Source organism: Hemitrygon akajei, chromosome 3 (genome assembly GCF_048418815.1).
Source record: "Hemitrygon akajei chromosome 3, sHemAka1.3, whole genome shotgun sequence".
Taxonomy (NCBI): Eukaryota; Metazoa; Chordata; class Chondrichthyes; order Myliobatiformes; family Dasyatidae; genus Hemitrygon; species Hemitrygon akajei.
In genome coordinates, this window is record NC_133126.1 from 168483875 (window position 1) to 168501633 (window position 17759).

Genomic DNA, 17759 nt, shown 5'->3' on the forward strand with positions numbered 1-17759 from the left:
TTCAATCCATGTCAGTACTCTGCCCCCAATACCATGAGCCCTAATTTTGCCCACTAACCTCCTATGTGGGACTTTATCAAAAGCTTTCTGGAAGTCCAGGTACACTACATCCACTGGCTCTCCCTTGTCCATTTTCATAGTTACATCCTCAAAAAAACTCCATAAGATTAGTCAAGCATGATTTTCCCTTCATAAATCCATGCTGACTCAGACTGATCCTGACCTGCACCGTCCAGAGGTTGAGCTGGAAGCAGGTGTACTGATAAATGAAATAGTGGTATAATTATAGACCATAAATACACTAGTACATTTTATTTCCAACAAAAACATTCAATAAAACATAAAAATATACAGCTTCAAATGAACCAAGTCAAACACATGGTAAATGACTTAATGGAATAAATGTAGAACGTAAATACTCTAGGACATATACAAGTTCAAACTAAGCTAAGTACGTACAGGTACCTCTAGTTGCATTACTTCTGGCAAACAAAGCTAAATACTCTACAAGTACCCGATGGGCCAGGAACAGGATTCTCAAGTTATGAAGCAGCACTGCGACAGACAGCGTTTTTAAAAACTTCTTGAAGTGTCAACTGTGTCATTAACATAGGTTTATGTCTAAGCAATCTCTCTTTAAGTGAGTAAACTGCCATAATCTCTTGCTCACTGATAAATGCACGTTGTCTTTCTGTTTCTTTAAATCATATACAGTGGTAGTTCCGACACCATATTCTTCAGTAAGACGTTGCACAGACACACCCTGATCAGGCTTCTGCATTAACTTCACTTTCTGTGTTATTGATAACGATAGATGCTTCCTTCTCTTTTTCTCACTGTTACCCATAGGGGTATCTGCAGCTCTTTTTGACATTTTCACAGTGAAGTTAACACAAAGTCAACAGTGAACACAAAATATCAGCGAACAGCAAATGCATGTGTAACCAGTACGAGCGCTGAGCCACAACTGACGTCTGGCGGCCTGAGTGATGTCAGCTGTTGGTGCGCCAAACAAGCCTTGTTACGACACACTCCACACTCCACGAAAAAAATTTTCGGAGTTTTTCGGATTTCAGAATTTCGGATAAGGGATTGTGGACCTGTATTGAATTTCCATATTTAACTCTGCCCAGTTGCTTCAGAAGCTGCTATCATTTTCTTGATGCAATGAATTTTAATACTGATAGTATTGCAAGGAAAATTAAACTAAATTGTAGATAAATTGTCCTGGTAGTAAATTTACTAGGAAAAATCATAATAATGTAGTAACCAATTTGTCTGAAGAGAGTCTTTGTTTCTATTCTGCATTGGTTTTTTTTAAGGTACACAACCAAAAAAATACCAACAGTTCCTTGAAGAAACCTCAAGACAAAAGCCAGACTGGATCAGTAAAGAAGGAAAGAAAAGTGAATAAAGCAGCAGGTACTTTAAAAAGAGTGTTCTATGAACTCTAAGTTATAGTGTTTAATGTTGTTAATGTGGAACTATATTTCAAAGGGCCATCACATATTTTAAAATATAGAATGCAAGCCAAGGACAGAGAATTTGGCAGAAATAGCCACAAGCAGATTCTAAAAGGAGAAATCAAGACTGATCAGGGTGTGGGGTTCAGAATTGTCAGTCACAGCAAAGTTAACGATTTTTCAAAATTGAGGGAATTTACAAGCCTAATTTGAAGAGTCATGTCAGTTAAAATTTAGTTTTACAGGCAGTCCCCGGGTTATAAACAAGTTCTGTTCCTGAGTCCGTCTTTAAGTCGGATTTGTATGTAAATCGGAATAGTTACATCTGGTATTATTTAGCGTCAGTCAAACATTTGTCTTAGTATATAGTATATATTTTACCTTTCTACGCATATAAAACATTTAAGAAACATTTGTATTTCAATAATTAAATCACTGCGTTGCTTAGTAATAGTTGTAGCTTTCATCAGGGCAGGGCCTTTCACATGCTCCATTATTCTCACTTTATCCTTTTAAAATTGCTCTGATCTTTGACCGACCGTAGCCTAATGCTTTTCCAATGACTGATGGTTTTTCATCTCTTTCTGATGGCTTTATTATTTCCACTTTATTTTCAACCGTGATCGTTTTCCGTCAATGGAACAGATACAGTTACATACTGTACTGTACACCACGGGTGCCGGGCCTGAGCTGCTCTGTGTTCTAAAGTCCACCCGCACTGTGGCAGGTTAAATGGGACAAGTGCGACTCAAATACACTAAAACATCTTAAACATAATAATACAGTACTGTACATAATACAGTAATAATAAAAGTAACTACATACGGTTGCATCGATGTCATGCATACCAGAAGGGGCATTCATGAGGTAACATTATGATGGACCTGGTGCTGGAGAGTCAGGGTTTGATTCTGCTGCAGTAGGTTTACTACTGGAGTCAATTTCTTGAAGTAGGCATCAAGGGAGGCTCATACAGAGCTTTTCTTTTTTTTCATCATAAATGGCCTTGTAGCAGCTGAGGTTCTTGGTAACTGCACAGTAAACTTATGCTGAACCTCTCTGTATTAGGATCTTGCTCCTCTAGCTTTGCCATTCCTGCTTCAATGAGACGAAAGGCTTCAGCTAACTTCTTCGGTTCCAGAGTTCCTAGGGTCAGTCTTTTTCCTCAAACGCTATCATCTGCTGCTCTAGTTCCATAAGGTCTTCATTGGTCAGTTCTTCGGGATGGGAGTCGAGTAAGTCTGCAAAATCATTTTCACTGATGTCTAACTGCAGTTCATTACCAATATCAACCACAGCTTGCCTGGCTTTGGCGATGTCATCAGCTGTAAATCCCTGAGAAACATGCACAAACTGGGGGCTCAAATTAAACCACACTCCTTTCATATTTGACTGCTTCACTTCATCCCAAGAATCAGCAATATTTTTGATGGCATCATAGATGTTATAATCCCTCCAAAACTCTCTTAAGCTCATCACATCATCTTGGGTAGCCCTGACTGCTTGTGAGAAGGTACACCGTAAATAATAGGCCTTAAAGGAGACTATGACTCATTGATCCATTGGCCGAAGTAGCGATGTGGTGTTGGGGGGTAAAAATATGACTTTTACATTGGGGTGAAGGTCATCTAAAGTGCTTGGATGTCCGGGTGCGTTGTCAAGCACAAGGAGAATCTTGAAAGGAATTTTCTTGGCCAAGCAATAATGTTCAACAGCAGGAATAAAATGGTTCAAGAACCAATCTTCAAAGATGGCTATTATAACCCAAGCCTTTGAATTTGCCTTCCAAATAACAGGAAGAGATGCCTTAACGATATGGCGAAGTGCCCTCAGATTTAGGGAGTGATACACAAGCAAAGGCTTGAGCTTGAAATCCCCAGATGCATTACGCCCAAGCAATAATGTTGGCCTATCCTTCGATACTTTATGCCCTGGTGCACTTTTTACCTCTTTCGAAATGTAGGTCCTTTCAGGTATTTTTTTCCAAATTAAACCAGACTCATCTACATTAAATATCTGGTCTGGCAAATAACCTCCCTCAATGATTTTTTTTTAACATTTCAGGAAAATCACTCACAGCACTTACATTGGCACTCACTGCTTCACCTTGCACTTCAATATTATGTAAATTTGCCCTCACTTTGAAACAGTTGAACCAACCCCTACTCGCAACAAATTCTTCATCTCAAGCACCTGTACATGCAGCTTTTCAATCATTGAAAAGGCTTCGAGCCTTTTCTTGCAGTAAAGTAAGGCTAATAGGAATATTACGCTGATTTTAATCGACTAACCAAATTATCAATAGCCTTTCCATTTCAATAATGAAACCACTGCTTAGGGCCTTTCACATACTCTATTATCCTTTAAAATAAGGGTTTTTAATACCCATCTGATTAAGTGCTCTAGCTTTATTTCTGATCTGTTCAAAGGATGTGTCTATCGGGACCCTGAGGACTTGTGGAAACTGTGTGGTGGTTTCTTTCAAACTTATAGTCTTTTAACATCTTTGGACTATTTTTACTGTGCCCATGGTCTTTTTTATCTTTCTTTTTAAAATCTTTTTATTAATTTTTAAACAAACATAAATGAAACATGAATACAGAGAGTTTGAGAGTACATAATTAATAGTTTAAAGTATAAATACAAATAGATGATAATCCATATATAATAACCTCCCAAACTCATAGTAGTTATGAAAAATGGAGAAATTAAAAACAACAAAAAAAGAGGAAAAAAAACCTAACCAACATGGGCCATTGCATTATGTCAAATATACACAGTAGTGTCAATAACTCCGTACCTCCATCCAAATAATTAAGGATGATAAAAGTAAGGTTTAGGAAAAGTCAGTTTAGCTCAATGAAAATGTTGAATAAATGGTCTCCAAGTTTCTTCAAATTTAACTGAAGGGTCAAAGACAACACTTCTAATTTTTTCTAAACTCAAACAAGAAATTGTTTGAGAGAACCACTGAAATATAGTTGGAGAATTAATTTCTTTCCAATTCAATAGGATAGATCTTGTAGCCACTAATGTAACAAATGCAATCATCCGCCGAGCTGAGGGGGATAATCAACTATTATCCACCTTTGGTAAACCGAAAATTGCAGTAATAGGATGTGGTTGCAATTTGATATTCAGAACTGTTGAAATAGTACCGAAAATATCTTTCCAATAATTTTGCAAGCAAGGGCAGGACCAAAGCATGTGGGTCAATGAAGCAACTTCAGAATGACATCTGTCACAGGTTGGATTAGCATAAGAATAAAATCGAGCAAGTTTATCCTTGGACATGTGAGCCCTATGTACAACCTTAAATTGTATTAAGGCATGTTTAGCACGAATAGAAGAAGAATTGACTAATTGTAAAAATTTCTCCCACTGCTCAGTGGGTATAAGACAATGAAGTTCTTTTACCCATTCCTTAATTTTTTCTGATACTTCTGGCTGTATTTTCATAATCATATTAAAAATGATGGCTACTAAACCCTTCTGGCAAGGATTCAGAGTTAAAAAATTTTCCGTAATGTCCATTGGACATAATTTTGGAAAAAACTGTAACATATTATTCAAGAAATTTCTAACTTGTAAGTATCTAAAAAAAAAAGTTTCAGGCAAATTATATTTATTAGATAGCTGTTCAAAGGACATAAAACTGTTATCTAAAAATAGATCACAAAATCATGTTATACCTTTTGTTTTCCATAATACAAAGGCTTGATCCATAAAAGAGGGCCAAAAAAAAAAGTTAGATATAATAGGGCTTGATAAGATACTTATTCAAGCCAAAGAATTTACGAAATTGAAACCATATTCGTAATGTATGTTTAACTGTAGGAGTAGTTATTTGTTTATTCAATTTAGATAAAGCAAAAGGAAGCGAAGATCCTAAAATAGAAAATAATGAGAAGTCTTGTACAGATTTATATTCCAAATTTACCCATTGTGGGCCAGATGCTATAATCGATTCTTGTGTCCAAAACATTAAATATCGAATATTAACTGCCCAATAGTAAAATCTCAGGTTTGGCAAAGCCAAATCACCCTCCTTCTCAGGCTTCTGTAAATATTTTTTTACTTAATCTAGGATTTTTATTCTGCCACACATACGAGGTTATTTTGGAGTCAATGATATAAAAAAAAATTTAGGAATAAAAATTGGTAATGCTTGAAATAAATATAAAAATGTGGGTAATACTGTCATCTTAATAGCATTAATTCGACCAACCAATGACAAAGATAATGGGGACCACCTGGTAACAAGTTGCTTGATTTGGTCAATTAAAGGTAAAAAATTAACTTTAAATAAATCCTTATGTTTCTTGGTAATTTTAATACCCAAATAAGTAAAATGATCTGTGACAACTTTAAGTGGTGTTTATAAATTGGAACTTGCATATTTAATGGAAATAATTCACTCTTATTAAAGTTCAGTTTGTAACCAAAAAAGCTACTAAACTGAGCAAGCAAGGACGAAATAGCAGGAATAGATCTCTCAGGGTCAGATATGTATAGTAACAAATCATCAGCATATAATGATAACTTATAAGTCCCTTCCCCACGGGTAATACCAAAAATATTAGGTGATTCACGAATGGCAATGGCTAAAGGTTCCAAAACAGTGTCAAATAATAGAGGACTTAAAGGACAGCCTTGCCTCGTACCACGGATTAACTGGAAAAAAAGGAGATCTCTGATTATTGGTAAGAACCGAAGCCAAAGGTTTATAATATATTTAATCCATGATATAAATTTCAGACTAAAATTAAAATTCTGCAATGTATTAAATAAATATGGCCATTCAACTCTATCAAATGCTTTTTCAGTATCTAAGGAAATGACACATTCTGGTATTTTAGATGGAGTATAAATTATATTAATTTTCTAATGTTAAAAGATGAATAATGATTTTTAATAAGTCTGGTCTGGTCTTCAGAGATAATTTGAGGTAATATATTTTCTAATCTAGTGGCCAAAATTTTGGTAAAAATCTTAGAATCCGTATTCAGCAAGGATATAGGCCGATAGGATGCACATTCAGTGGGGCCTTTATCTTTTTTAAGAATTAGAGAAATGGAGGCATCATAAAAAGATTGTGGTAATTTACCTACAGTTAACGCATCTTTAAAAATTTTACAAAGCCAAGGAGAGAGTATAGAAGAAAAGGATTTTAAAAATTCCGCAGTATAACCATCCGGACCAGGGGCTTTACCTGAATTCATTGAAAAAATAGCCTCTTTTATTTCGGTTTCCGTAACAGGTGCGTCTAGAAGTACACTATCTTCTGTTGTTAATGTCGGGATATTCAATTTTCTTAAAAATTCATCCATTATGGAAGAATCCTCAACAAATTCTGATTGATATAATGAAGAATTATAAAAATCTTGAAAGGCTTTATTTATCTCTTTATGATCAATCGACAAAGTGCCATCTCGTTTACGAATCTTAGTAATTTGTCGTTTAACCGAAGCAGTTTTCAATTGATTAGCCAATAATTTGCCAGATTATTTACATAATTACATTTACATAATGTAATTTATATAAAACTCCATTTACATAAAACTGGGTTCTAGATTTAATTAACTGATTTTCAATCAAAGAGGATAATAAACTATGCTCCATTTGAAGTTCAACTCTCTTTATAAAGTTCTTTATTAGGGGTCACTGAATAAATCTTATCAATTTCTTTAATTTTATTGACCAATGTTAATATTTCAGTATTAGTTCGTTTCCTAACTCCAGCAGAGTATGAAATAATCTGTCCGCGAATAAATGCTTTAAAAGTGTCCCATAATGTGCCACTAGAGATCTCTTCTGTAGAATTTGTTGAAAAAAAACAAATCAATTTGTTGTTTAATGAAGTTAAGAAAGTCTGAGTCCTGCAGTAGAGTTAAACCTCCAAGATATAGCATTAGAAGATGAATCCATTGTCTTAATAGATAGCTTCAAAGGTGCATGGTCAGAAATGGTAATGGAATCATATTTACAATCAATAACATCTGTAAGTAAATGATGATCAATAAAGAAGTAGTCAATTTTTGAATAGTTATGATAAACATGAGAAAAGTATGAAAATTCTTTATCGTTAGGGTGTATGAATCGCCAAATTTCAGAAATTCCAGAATCAACCATAAAGGAATTAATAAGAGAGGCTGATCTATTCGGAAGAACCTGGGTGAGCTTGGATCGATCCATCGAAGGATTTAAACAACAGTCAAAGTCCTCACCCATTATCAACATGTACTCATTTAAATTAGGAAGGGATGTAAATAAACACTTAAAAAATTCAGGACAGTCAGTGTTTGGAGCATAAACATTAACTAAATCAATTTTTTGATTAAAAAGTGAACCAGTGATAAGCAAAAATCTACCTTGTGGATCCAAAATTGTTTCATAGTGTATAAAAGAGGTTGAAGGATCTATAAAAATGGAAACGCCTCTTACTTTGGCTTGGGAATTCGAGTGATACTGTTGGTCTTTCCAAAACCTAAAAAAACGTTGACTATCCACCTTCCTCACATGAGTCTCTTATACAAAGATAATATTAGCATTCATTCTGTGGAATACTTTGAATATTTTTTTCCATTTGATCGGATGACTTAAACCATTAGTATTCCAAGAAACAAAATTAATAATCTTATCCATATTGCCAGTATTTATCGCAGTTAATACATAAGGTTAAAAAATAGATGAACTCGTGAATCCAGAAGAGGGAAGTAAGTTCAAGGAGGAACCGGAAGTTATGACACTCCAACCATTTTTGTAGTTTCGAGTCAGCCCATGAAGTAGAACTAAGCAAGAAGCAAGCAAAAAAAGAATCTCCCTCCCCCACCCTCAAAACCCCAGGAAAAAAAGCCAAAAAGAGGCAAGCGGGCAAACTAATACTAACTTTACCCCCATGTCTCAAGATGGCAACTCAAACGAAAAAGTTTAAAAAAACAGACACCACAAACCACCCTTTTTTTTTAAAGGGTTAGTATAACAAAGATTAAACTATAAAATTAGTGTTATATATATATAAATAAACAAAAGGATTAAAAGAAAAAAGAAAAAAAACTAAAACATTAAAACCCAAGAATGGATAATATTGTATTAATATTTTAAAAGAAAGTCCTAAATCTTGTTCAGACACATCCAAACGGATGTGACGTATCCAAGCACTAAGGTCTTACGGAAAAAAGAAATGACGTCTTAGGAAAAAGTTTCTTTGAAAAACCTTAATATTTAAGTGTTAAAGATATAAAAAGTGTATATAAACTTTAAAAAAAATCTAATGAGTTACTTTCAAAACTAACAGAATAATAATATAAAAATAATGAACTCAGAATAAACAAAAAAAAACAGATCTTAAGTGTATGAAACAAATACACTATCAGCCATCATGTAAAAATCATCAAATTATAAAAGGTCTAAATCTATAGACTAATTATTAGCACAAAGAAAAAAGTTAATACAAATAGTAAAAATACAATACATTAGTCAACTCGTAGTGAAAAAAGTACTATTCTTCAAGGAATCTTTGAGCATCCGCTGGAGATTTGAACAACTGACAAGTCTCATCCTTGAGAGTAATTCTCAATTGTGCTGGAAATAACAGCGCTTGTTTGTAGCCTTTCTGATGAATTTCTGACATAACCGATTTAAAAGCCATTCTTGCCCTCAAAATTTCGGGACTGTTGTCTTCCAGAATACGAAATTTGAAATTTTGAAAGCTGATCATACCCTTTTTCTGGTCAGCCCGGATCAGACGTTCTTTAGTATGAGGATAATGAATCCGGAGAATCACTGGTCGTGGTTTTGTACCTGGAGCTGTTTGAAAATGAGAAATGAGATGTACACGGTTGATTATTGGAGGGGTATCCAGAACTTCTAAGCTGAAGACATCCATTAAAAATTTAGAGAAAAATACAGTCAGATCACAGTTCTCAAAATTTTCTGGAAGCCTAATTATCCGGAGATTTTGTCTTTGAGACCGGTTTTCAAGATCAGTAATTTTAGATTTATAACGATCCAGCAGTTGAGAAGTCGAAGATTGCTGTTGTTCTGGAGTTTCAATTTTACGATCTCTCTGGCGAGCGGCATCTTCGAGAGCTAAAGTTCTTGCTTCTTGTTGTTGAGAATCCAGTGTAAGTGATTGAAGTTTTGCATTGACTGTCTTTAAAATTTCATCGAGCGTAGAAAGCTTTGGGGTTAGTTTATTCTCCAGTTTTTCAAGTCTCTCGTCCATAAGTTTCGCAGTTGCTTCCAAAGTTAACGGTTCTTTCGCCAGTTTCGATTCCTTAGCTTCTTGTGGTTTAGACATTTTAACGAGTTGAAAAATAATTCAAACAGTTAAAAAAAATTTCATAAGTATCAACCCCTTTAGAATAGGTATAAACAGGTCAATTAGGGGGTGATTGTAGGTAGAAAAAAGTAAAAGGATTGGAGCGAAGCCTAAAACAGTCTCACTCCATAAGTGCCATCTTGATACCTCCTGGTTTTTTTTATCGATTATGGTATTGTTTGCACTGTTGTAACTATATGGTTTTGTGTAGGTCTTGTGGCTTTAGATTTTGGTTTGTTTAGTGGTAGAGTTGGTCTCCTGACTTGGTGTGTCTGGGTAGTCTTGTTTTGTCTGGATTTGGAGCTCCTTTCCAGGGAACGCGCTAAGATGGTAGCGTGATATTAATACGCAGCAGCCTCTCCGGACCCTGGATTTGGGGATTGCCAAACGTTATGTGGATTTTCTGGTGTAGTCTATTTTGTCTTGTGCTTTTGTGATATCCTCCTGGAGAAACGTCGTTTCATTTTTTTAACTGCATTGCAGTTGTGGTTTCTAAATGACAATAAAATGAAATGACAATAAACTCCTTACAGGCAGCAGCAGGAATTGAACTGAGATGGCTGGTACTGTAAAGCATTGTGCTAACCACTACGCTACCATGCCTCCTTATTACTGTTACTACCGGTCCACGCTGGCTGCGGTCTCCTGATGAAGAAGCTAAGGATCCATCTGCAAACATCATAACACGTATCTTCTATTTATAAAATGGTATCGTGCTGATGAACATGGCTACTGTAGCCAGTAATTATGCAATTCAGCAAACTGCATGTGACAGATTGTAAGCTATGCACAGGAAGTAGCTTCAAGGATAGTAAGCAGAATCTGCACTTACTTTAAAGACTAGCTTTATTTGTCACATGTACGTAGAATCTTGTGTACAGTGAAATGCATCATTTGCATCAACGACCAACTCAGACCAAGTATGTACTGGGGGCTGTCCGCAAATATCACTATGGTTTTGATGCTAACGTAGAATGCTCACAACTTAGTAATATGCATGTGTTTGGGATGTGAGAGGGAACTGGGGTAATAGAGAAAACCCACACTGACACGGGCAGAACACAAATTCCTTACAGAAGCAGCAGAAACTGAACCCTAATCACGGGAACTGTAAAATATTATGCTGGCTGCAACACTACCATGCCACCCCACTTGGAGGTATTCTTAAGAGGTCCAGGATTAATGGAAATAGATGTGAACTAAATCTTGTTCTCTTTGAAGAAGATGCTAAAGTGCTGTCAGAGTCTTGTATATTTTACCCATTGTGGTTAAGTTTTCAATATTAGTTTCACTAACCCTGATAGAAGGCATAGACCTTTTCCATGTTTTCTCTACCCATGATAAAGGTCACATGGCACTGAACATATACTTGCGACTTTCCCAGGTGGTGGTGACTAATTCCTGTTGCATCCTGCAGTTTGCAACTCACGCTACAATTCCTACTTCAAAGAGGTTTTCTGATCAAGTGGAGAGGAATTTTTATCCTTTTCTTGCAGAAGGCATCAAATATCCCCCAAGGCAACAAACAATACCAGAAGTTAAAAATGTGATAATACAGGCAGATTTCAATTGGGCCATTCAAGTTCCCTTTAATGGCCATCGAAACCAAGGGGAACTATTTCCTCTTGCTGCTCAATGACATTACTATTGAATGCTGACCCATTGAGCAGAGAACGCTACTTAATTTCTGGGGCTGTATGGCGACATAGGAGTCAGTGTGTTGCAGTGTAAGACTCAACTAACATCACAAACCCTTTCTACCATCTACAAAGCACATGGGCATTATGAATAGGATGTTGTTTATTTGTATACATAACTGCAGCTTCAGAGATAGTATAAAGCTTTGTTTAATTGAGCATAATGTAATCATCTATATTGTCATGCTTGTCAATTAGCCTAAATATGATTTAGGTCCATTATTGATTCAATAGATGTAGAATGTATTAAATAGATAGCAACTACTGTCTAGGTTTTATTTACAATACATGGAAGAGCCTCCGCCTATACAGTCTGAGGTCATAAAATATAGGAGCAGGAGTAGGTCATTCGGCCCATCGAGTCTGCTCCACCATTCAATCACGGGCTGATGCAATTCATCCCCATACCCCTGCCTTCTCCCCATACCCTTTGATGCCCTGGCTAATCAAGAATCAATCTGTCTCTGCCTTAAATACACCCAATGACCTGGCCTCCACAGCTGCTCTTAGCAACAAATTCCACAGATTTACCTCCCTCTGACTAAAGTAATTTCCCCGCATCTCTGTTCTATATAGACGTCCTTCAATCCTGAAGTCGTGCCCTCTTGTCCAAGACTCCCCTACCATCAGCAATAACTTTGCCAAATCTAATCTGTTCAGGCCTTTTAACATTCGGAATGTTTCTATGAGATCCCCCCCTCATTCTCCTGAACTTCAGGGAATACAGCCCAAGAGCTGCCACACATTCCTCATACAGTAACCCTTTCATTCCTGGAATCATTCTCATGAATCTTCTCTGAACCCTCTCCAATGTCAGTATATCCTTTCTAAAATAAGGAGCCCAAAACTGCACACAATACTCCAAGTGTGGTCTCACAAGTGGCCTATAGAACCTCAACATCACATCCCTGCACTTGTATTCTATACCTCTAGAAATGAATACCAACATTGCTTTCACCTTCTTCACCACTGACTCAACCTGGAGGTTAACCTTTAGGTTATCTTGCACAAGGACTCCCAAGTCCCTTTGCATCTCTGCATTTTGAATTCTCTCCCCATCTAAATAATAGTCTGCCCATTTATTTCTTCCACCAAAATGCATGACCATACACATTCCAACATTGTATTTCATTTGTCACTTTGCCCATTCCCATAAACTATCCAAGCCTCCCTGAAGTCTGTCTTTTTCCTCAACACTACCCGCTCCTTCACTTATCTTTGTATCATCAGCACTTTTTGCACACTAATCTCCTGTGTGGGACCTTGTCAAAAGCCTTTTGAAAATTTAAATATACCACATCCACTGGCTCTCCCCTATCCACTCTACTAGTTACATCTTCAAAAAATTCTATAAGATTCATCAGACATGATTTTCCTTTCACAAATCCATGCTGACTTTGATGATTTCACCTCTTTCCAAATGTGCTGTTATCACATCTTTGATAACTGACTCTAGCAGGAGATTAATGTGCAAACTTAAAGCACACGGTATTGGGGGTATGGTATTGATGTGGATAGAGAATTGGTTGGCAGACAGGAAGCGAAGAGTGGGAGTAAACGGGACCTTTTCAGAATGGCAGGCAGTGACTAGTGGGGTACCGCAAGGCTTAGTGCTGGGACCCTAGTTGTTCACAATATATATTAATGATTTAGACGAGGGAATTAAATGCAGCATCTCCAAGTTTGTGGATGACATGAAGCTGGGCGGCGGTGTTAGCTGTGAGGAGGATGCTAAGAGGATGCAGGGTGACTTGGATAGGTTAGGTGAGTGGGCAAATTCATGGCAGATGCAATTTAATGTGGATAAATGTGAGGTTATCCACTTTGGTTGCAAGAACAGGAAAACAGATTATTATCTGAATGGTGGCCGATTAGGAAAAGGGGAGATGCAACGAGACCTGGGTGTCATTGTACACCAGTCATTGAAGGTGGGCATGCAGGTACAGCAGGCGGTGAAAAAGGCAAATGGTATGTTGGCATTCATAGCAAAAGGATTTGAGTACAGGTGCAGGGAGGTTCTACTGCAGTTGTACAAGGCCTTGGTGAGACCACACCTAGAGTATTGTGTGCAGTTTTGGTCTCCTAATCTGAAGAAAGACATTCTTGCCATAGAGGAAGTACAAAGAAGGTTCACCAGATTGATTCCTGGGATGGCAGGACTTTCATATGAAGAAAGACTGGATCGACTAGGCTTATACTCACTGGAATTTAGAAGATTGAGGGAGGATCTTATTGAAACGTATAAAATTCTAAAGGGATTGGACAGGCTAGATGCAGGAAGATTGTTTCCGATGTTGGGGAAGTCCAGAACTAGGGGTCACAGTTTAAGGATAAAGGGGAAGCCTTTTAGGACTGAGATGAGGAAAAACTTCTTCACACAGAGAGCGGTGAATCTGTGGAATTCTCTGCCACAGGAAACAGTTGAAGCCGGTTCATTGGCTATATTTAAGAGGAAGTTAGATATGGCCCTTGTGGCTAAAGGGATCAGGGGGTATGGAGAGAAAGCAGATACAGGGTTCTGAGTTGGATGATCAGCCATGATCATACTGAATGGCGGTGCAGGCTTGAAGGGCCGAATGGCCTACTCCTGCACCTATTTTCTATGTTTCTAGTTTCCCCACCACCAATGTCAGACTAACTGGTCTATAATTCCCCGGTTTTTCTCTCCCTTTTTTAAAAAGTGGGGTTACATTAGCCACCCTCCAATCATCAGGAACTAATCCAGAATCTAAGGAGTTTTGAAAAATTATCACTAATGCATCCACTATTTCTTGGGCTACTTCCTTAAGCACTCTGGGATGCAGACCATCTGGCCCTGGGGATTTATCTGCCTTTAATCCCTTCAATTTACCTAACACCATTTCCCTGTGGATAGACCTCACAAGAGCAGTGCATGCAAGATGGTCCAAGAATCTCACAGAACTAGAAGCCTTTTGCAAGGAAGAATGGGCGAAAATCCCCCAAACAAGAATTGAAAGACTTTTAGCTGGCTACGGAAAGCGTTTACAAGCTGTGATACTTGCCAAAGGGGTGTTACTAAGTACTGACTGTGCAGGGTGCCCAAACTTTTGCTTCGGGCCCTTTCCCAAAAAGGAAAATTTTTTGTTATTTTGAAACTGTGAAAGAGGGAAATAAAAGAAAGTAATCTTGCTTAAAATATTAAAGAAATGTGTCATCTTTAACTTTATGCCTATCAGAAATCAGGTCATCTTTTACTCGCTTAGCTATTCACAGTAACAGAAATTTTGACCAAGGGTGCCCAAACTTTTGCATGCCACTGTATCTGACTTGCACTTCCCTCATTTTTCGCAGAAACTCCAGCCATTGCTGCTCTGCTGTCCTTCCTGCTCGTCTCCCTTTCCAGTCAACTTTGGCCAGTTCCCCTCTCATGCCATTGTAATTTCCGTTAATCCACTGAAGCACTGACACATTGGAATTTAGTTTCTCCTTCTCAATTTTCAAAGTGAACTCAATCATATTGCGATCACTGTTCACTAAGGGTTCGTTAACCTTAAACTCTCTTATCACCTCCGGATCATTGCACAACACCCGATCTAGCACTGCTGATCCCCTAGTGGGTTCAACAACAAGTTGTTCTAAAAAGCCATCCCTTAGACATTCTATAACTTCTCTCTCTTGAGGTCCAGTACTGACCTGGTTTTCCCCATCCACTTTCATGTTAAAATCCCCAACATTTATCATGACATTGTCCTTCTGACACACCTTTTCTTTCTCCTCCTGTAATTTGTAATCCACACCCTGGCTGCTGTTTGGAGGCCTGTATATAACTGCCATTCGGGTCCTTTTACCCTTGCAATTTCTTAATGAGAAGGATAGGAAACTTTTCACTTGAGTACGATCTACTGGGTCACCACAAAGTCAATGATCACCTTTTCTGAGAAATTATATGCCTGTTCCATTGTGCTTACTTGTTCACAATTTGGATATTCCTACATATCATAGACTGGTATAGCAGTTAGTTTGGCAAACAAGACTTTACCTTTCGAAAATTTGGGTTGATCAATAAATGTTGAACTTCCAATGAGGCTCCTCCGATGAGTGATCAGGAACAAAGAGGAACTAGAATAGTCCAAGCACCACTATCCCCCTGTTCGCCTTCATGTTTGCTACACTCCTTCAGAACCATGGGGACTACACTCAGTGCTCTGACAGAGGTAGCTAAAGAGATTGTGGAAGCATGAATAATAATCTTCCAGGAATCACTAAATTCTGGAATGGTTCTGGGGGACTGGAAAATTGCAAATGCCACTCCACTTTTTAAGAGGTGAGGGAGTGAGAAGAAAGGAAATTAATGTCCATTTAGCCTGACATCAGTGGTTGGGAAGATGTGGGAGTCCATTATTAAGGATGAGGTTATTCTGTAAATTGCTAAAGCAGATTGTTTTTCTAATACCGTATGAGTACTTCCCAACAATCTGGCTTGCCAGATGCTGCCTTACTCTAAATGCAAAGCCTGTCTGCAGATTGATAATTGATTTATTATTGTCATGTATTGAGATACAGTGGAAAGATTTTATTTGCATTACCATCCCCTCAGATCATTTATATAGAAGTACATCAAGGTAGTGCAAAAGAAATGGAATACAGAATATGGTGTTACAGTTACAGAGGAAGTACATTACAGGTGAACAAATAAGATGCATATGGCTTGATGAAGTAGATTGAGAGATTGAGAGTTTATTATATACAAGGTCCATTCAGGAGTCTTAACAGTAGGGTAAAAAATTGTTCTTGTGGAGGGTAGTACGTGCTTTTGTATCTTTTACATCTTCTACCCAGTTGAAGGGAGGAAAAGAGAAAATGACAGGGGTAGAAGGAGTTGTTGATTATGATTGCAATGGGCTGGGTTACATTCACAGCACTGAAATTTCTTGCTTTCTTGGATAAAGCAGTGCCATACCAAGCTGTGATATATCTGGATTGGATGTGTTCTATGGTACACCTGTTTAAGAGAAAGAAAATTGGCAGTAGAGGTGCTGGTGTGCTTCTTTGACTGTAGCGTCCACAGTGCTAGACGACCAGGACACAGTTGGTGATACATACATCTTGGAACTTAAAGCTCTCAACTATTTTCACTTCCGACAGGGGCATATGCTTCATTCTAAAGTCAGTGACCAGTTCCTAGTTGAGTGGTTTTACAAAAGTAGCCTCACAACATCAGCAAGACCAAGCAATTAATTGTGGACTTCAGGGATATATGTCAGGAGAATACACACCAATTCGTATTGAGGAGCAGGCATTGGAAAGTTCCTGGGTGTCAACATCTCATGTGTTCTCTCTGAGCCTAAAACATTGATGCAATCATGAAGACACGCCACCAGCTCTACTTCATTTGAGAAGATTTGATATGTCATCAAAGACTTGCACATTTTTATTTATGTATGGTGGAGAACATTCTGACTGGTTGCATTACAGCCTATTATGGCAGTTCCAATGCACATTGTTGCAAGAGACTGCATAGTGTTGGAGATTCAACCAGTTTGATCAAGGCTCAAATCTTCCCACCATCAAGGACACCTCCAAGAGGTGATCCTTTAAGAACACACATCCGTCATTAAGGACAGTCACCATCAGGACATTCCCTCTTCTCATTACTACCATCAGGGAGGAGGTACAGGAGCCTGAAGACCAACACTCAATGTTATAAGAACAGCTTTTTCCCCTCCGTCATTAGATTTCTGAAGAGTCCATGAACAATACATCATTGTTCATTGGACTCTTTATTTAATGTGTAACTTGGGGTAGTAATTTTTATATCCTGCATTGTACTAAAATTTAAAGTAAATTTATTTTCAAAGTACAGTCAGCCCTCCTTATCAAGTCAAGTCACTTTTTATTGTCATTTTGACCATAACTGTTGGCACAGTACACAGTAAAAATGAGATGACGTTTTTCAGGACCATGGTGCTAAATGAAACAGTACAAAAACTACACTGAACTACCGCCCCACAGATATCAAGAAACGCAGATGCTCAAGTCCTTTATTTAATCTGTCTCAGTGCGGGTGGACTTTAGGACCTGGTGGAGCTCTGAACATTATTTAATCTGTCTCAGTGTGGGTGGAATTTAGGACCCGGGGGAGTTCCGGACCTGCTGCCCACAGCTGCTGTTGAATCCGCAGTGTTTCTGTTCTGTTGACGGAAAACGATCATGATTGAAAATAAAATGAAAATAAAGTGATCAGAAAGAGGTGAAACATCATCGGTCAATGGAAAAGCGTTAGGCTACAGTCGGTCAACGATCGGAGCAATTTTA

The 17759-nt window shown here is 37.7% G+C and overlaps 1 protein-coding gene across 2 annotated transcripts in view; it reads left to right on the forward strand.

Annotated features, from left to right (window-relative positions):
- The window catches only part of abcc5 (ATP-binding cassette, sub-family C (CFTR/MRP), member 5), a 123110-nt gene that overhangs the window by 69986 nt on the left and 35365 nt on the right, over positions 1 to 17759 (forward strand). For both annotated transcript variants that reach the window (XR_012098393.1, XM_073041261.1), the window contains exon 17: positions 1323 to 1422. Coding sequence is in view for 1 of the 2 variants with exons in the window: in XM_073041261.1 (XP_072897362.1) it covers positions 1323 to 1422 (100 nt within the window). In the remaining variant the exon portion in view is untranslated. The remainder of the gene's footprint in view (positions 1 to 1322; positions 1423 to 17759) is intronic.